Here is a 2,593-nt window from a genome sequence, read left to right as displayed (position 1 = left end):
AGTGGCAGGGGCCAATCATGTACGGTCGCGAGTGAAAATAATAGAATGGAGTAGATGCAAGACTTTACACAATACAACGTACCTTTTTATATAATTTTTTTTTCTTTTTTTCTTTTATTCTTGTTTTATTTTTATTTTTGTTGTTATTATCGTAGGAGAATGTATCGATACCAGAAACTATCTACAACATATTGTATAATGAGAATAATAGAAACCCAACATAATTTTGGCTTATATTTCCGCTTTGCAGTAAAAACATATATATTTTAACGAAATTGTGTTAATACATCAGACTTGTCGCAAATTGTTTTTATTTTTACGAGAGAAAGTGAAACGATGAAAGGAGAGAAGGCGAGTGAAAATAATAGAATGGAGTAGATGCAAGACTTTTACTTTGGTAAAAAGAGAAAGATCGAAGTTACATATCTGAATAAGAAATAAAGGCATCGCATGTGTGTGTGTAGTAGGTGCGTGAATTACAGCTTATTGAAATAATTATGAGAAGATAAAAGTAAGTGCAACGAAGGGGAACATGATGTTGTATGTTGTAATCTACGGGGAGAGGAGTTTGGCAGCGAGGGTTGTTTTTGCAAGTGGAAGACAAACGAGGTTGTGTTTTCTTGGAACAGTGAGGCCAGCTCTCTCTTCCATGCTAACTTTGGCATCATCACCTTTGAGTACATGTCCTTGTGGGTCAAGCACTTGAAGGTCAAAGCACTGGATAACAGATGCAAGAAGAGTTGCCATTCCTGAAGTAGACAAATTCACTCCAGGGCACATTCTCCTACCTGACCCAAATGGGAGAAGTTGAAAATGCTGTCCCCTTAGATCAATAGGACCAACTGCCCCTTCACCTCCATTTTCTAAGAATCTCTCGGGACGAAATTCCGATGGTCTGTCCCAGTACTTAGGGTCTCTTCCTACAGCCCACACATTGAAAAGTATCAATGCACCCTCTGGGATAACACACCCCTCAATCTCACACTCTTCCACACACTTTCTCTTCACCACTGGGAGTGGTGGGTGCATGCGGAATGTCTCCTTCACAATCGCCCTGATGTAAGGAAGGTTTTGAGTATCAACTTCATCAACCAGTCTATCTTTTCCCACAACACTGTACACTTCCTCCCGAGCCTTTTGCAACACCCTAGGGTTGTTGATAAGTTCTGCCAAAGCCCACTCAGTAGCCACGGCTGTGGAATCTGTCCCAGCTGAGAAGAAATCCTGTCAAAACAAAAGCTTGGTGAGTATATTTTTAGTCTTTAGTAGTGCGTCAACATTGTTTCTTAAAGCATTAACAACTTACCACAACAAGACCCTTGATCTGCTCCTTGGTAATTTTGATCTCCATGGTCTCGTCCTCAGCGAATTCAAGCAAAGTATCGAGGAAGATACCGCTCTGCTCTCCCTCAACAACTTCTCCATTCTTTCTCCTTCTAACGATCTCTTGGCGCTTCTTGATAACCTTCTCAATGACGGGGTCGAACTTGTTGAATATCTCATCAATCCTCTTCTCGTACTTTCCAAACTTGAGCTTCTTCAAGGGCCAGATGAAGTCAGTGAGACTGTACTCTCCGAAAATCTTAACCGTCTCGCGAGCCAAATCTCTAACCTCTTCGGCCTCACCAAGCATGAGCATGGAGATGGTGTTGTTGGTCCACTTGAGAAGCTCCTCAGTGACGTTAAGAGGTTGTTGGGCCTCTGCACTTTGGGCGAGAACTCTGAGAACCTTGCGGATCTCATGGCTCCTCAATGGCCTCAACTTGTTGACGGTGGTGGCGTTGAGGAGGTCGTTCATGATGAGCTTCCTGATGAACTTCCAGTAAGGACCGAAGGGAACCATGGCAACGGAGTTATCATAAGTGAGGCGCTTAATGGCAGAGGTTTGGAACCTTGTGTTGAAGGAAGCAGCCTCGTGGGTTTGAAGGAAGAGTTTGAAGAGCTCAGGGGTGGAGGCAACAACGGTGGGCATAGACCCAAAGTAGAGAGAGTACAAAGGGCCATAACGTTTGGATAAATCTATGAGAGAGTGGTGTAGAAGTTGGTCTTTCAAAAGGTGAAGGTGTCCAATCAACGGAAGCCGAGGCTTTGGGCTTGGAGGGTTGGGAAGGTGGCGAAGTGCCTTCGATTTTGCGCTCGGTGTGGGACGCAGGTGCAGAAACAGACCCAGCACCAACAACCCAATTGCGATTTCGAGCAACATCTTCTTTCTTTCTGCTTCTTCTCTCTTCTTATTATCTTGCTTTCTCCCGCTACCTCAAGGTTAACAACTCTCTGTGTTTTACGTAAGAACCACTTCGAAGTGCAATCCCGAGTTCGAGGCTAACCTGAGGATACAGGCTTCCGTTGCTCCCTCTTTATAGTAGCTCATTTGATGTTTTGTGGGCCTAAAAAATGTCTTTAAAATAACTATTTCTATTATTTTATTTGTTTTGAAATGCAAAGACGGACTATTCATTTCACTCCTATTATTATAATAGTTCTTCACTGGAGACAAAAAAGTTTCTATTTTAAGATGCCCATGGTTTTAAAGAGTGTGCTTCACACCTACTAAGTTTATGGTCTAAGATGATGCGCTGAGTTACTCCAGAAA

General features: G+C 42.7%; 1 protein-coding gene across 1 annotated transcript; it reads right to left on the bottom strand.

Annotated features, from left to right (window-relative positions):
- Window positions 1-362: 362 nt before the first annotated feature.
- Window positions 363-2,339, bottom strand: LOC114177620 (2-hydroxyisoflavanone synthase-like). The gene is made up of 2 exons (XM_028063037.2): window positions 1,307-2,339; window positions 363-1,224 (listed from the first exon to the last, which is right to left on the bottom strand). The coding sequence occupies exons 1-2, from the start codon at window positions 2,201-2,203 to the stop codon at window positions 553-555; spliced, it is 1,569 nt and encodes a 522-aa protein (XP_027918838.1). The 5' UTR covers window positions 2,204-2,339; the 3' UTR covers window positions 363-552.
- Window positions 2,340-2,593: the final 254 nt, after the last annotated feature.

This window comes from Vigna unguiculata, chromosome 3 (genome assembly GCF_037176805.1).
Source record: "Vigna unguiculata cultivar grain cowpea cultivar isolate G323 ecotype 2 chromosome 3, ASM3717680v1, whole genome shotgun sequence".
In the NCBI taxonomy this organism is placed as follows: Eukaryota; Viridiplantae; Streptophyta; class Magnoliopsida; order Fabales; family Fabaceae; genus Vigna; species Vigna unguiculata.
The sequence above is the reverse complement of the archived record's forward strand: the minus strand, read 5'-3'. Positions and strand labels throughout refer to the sequence as shown.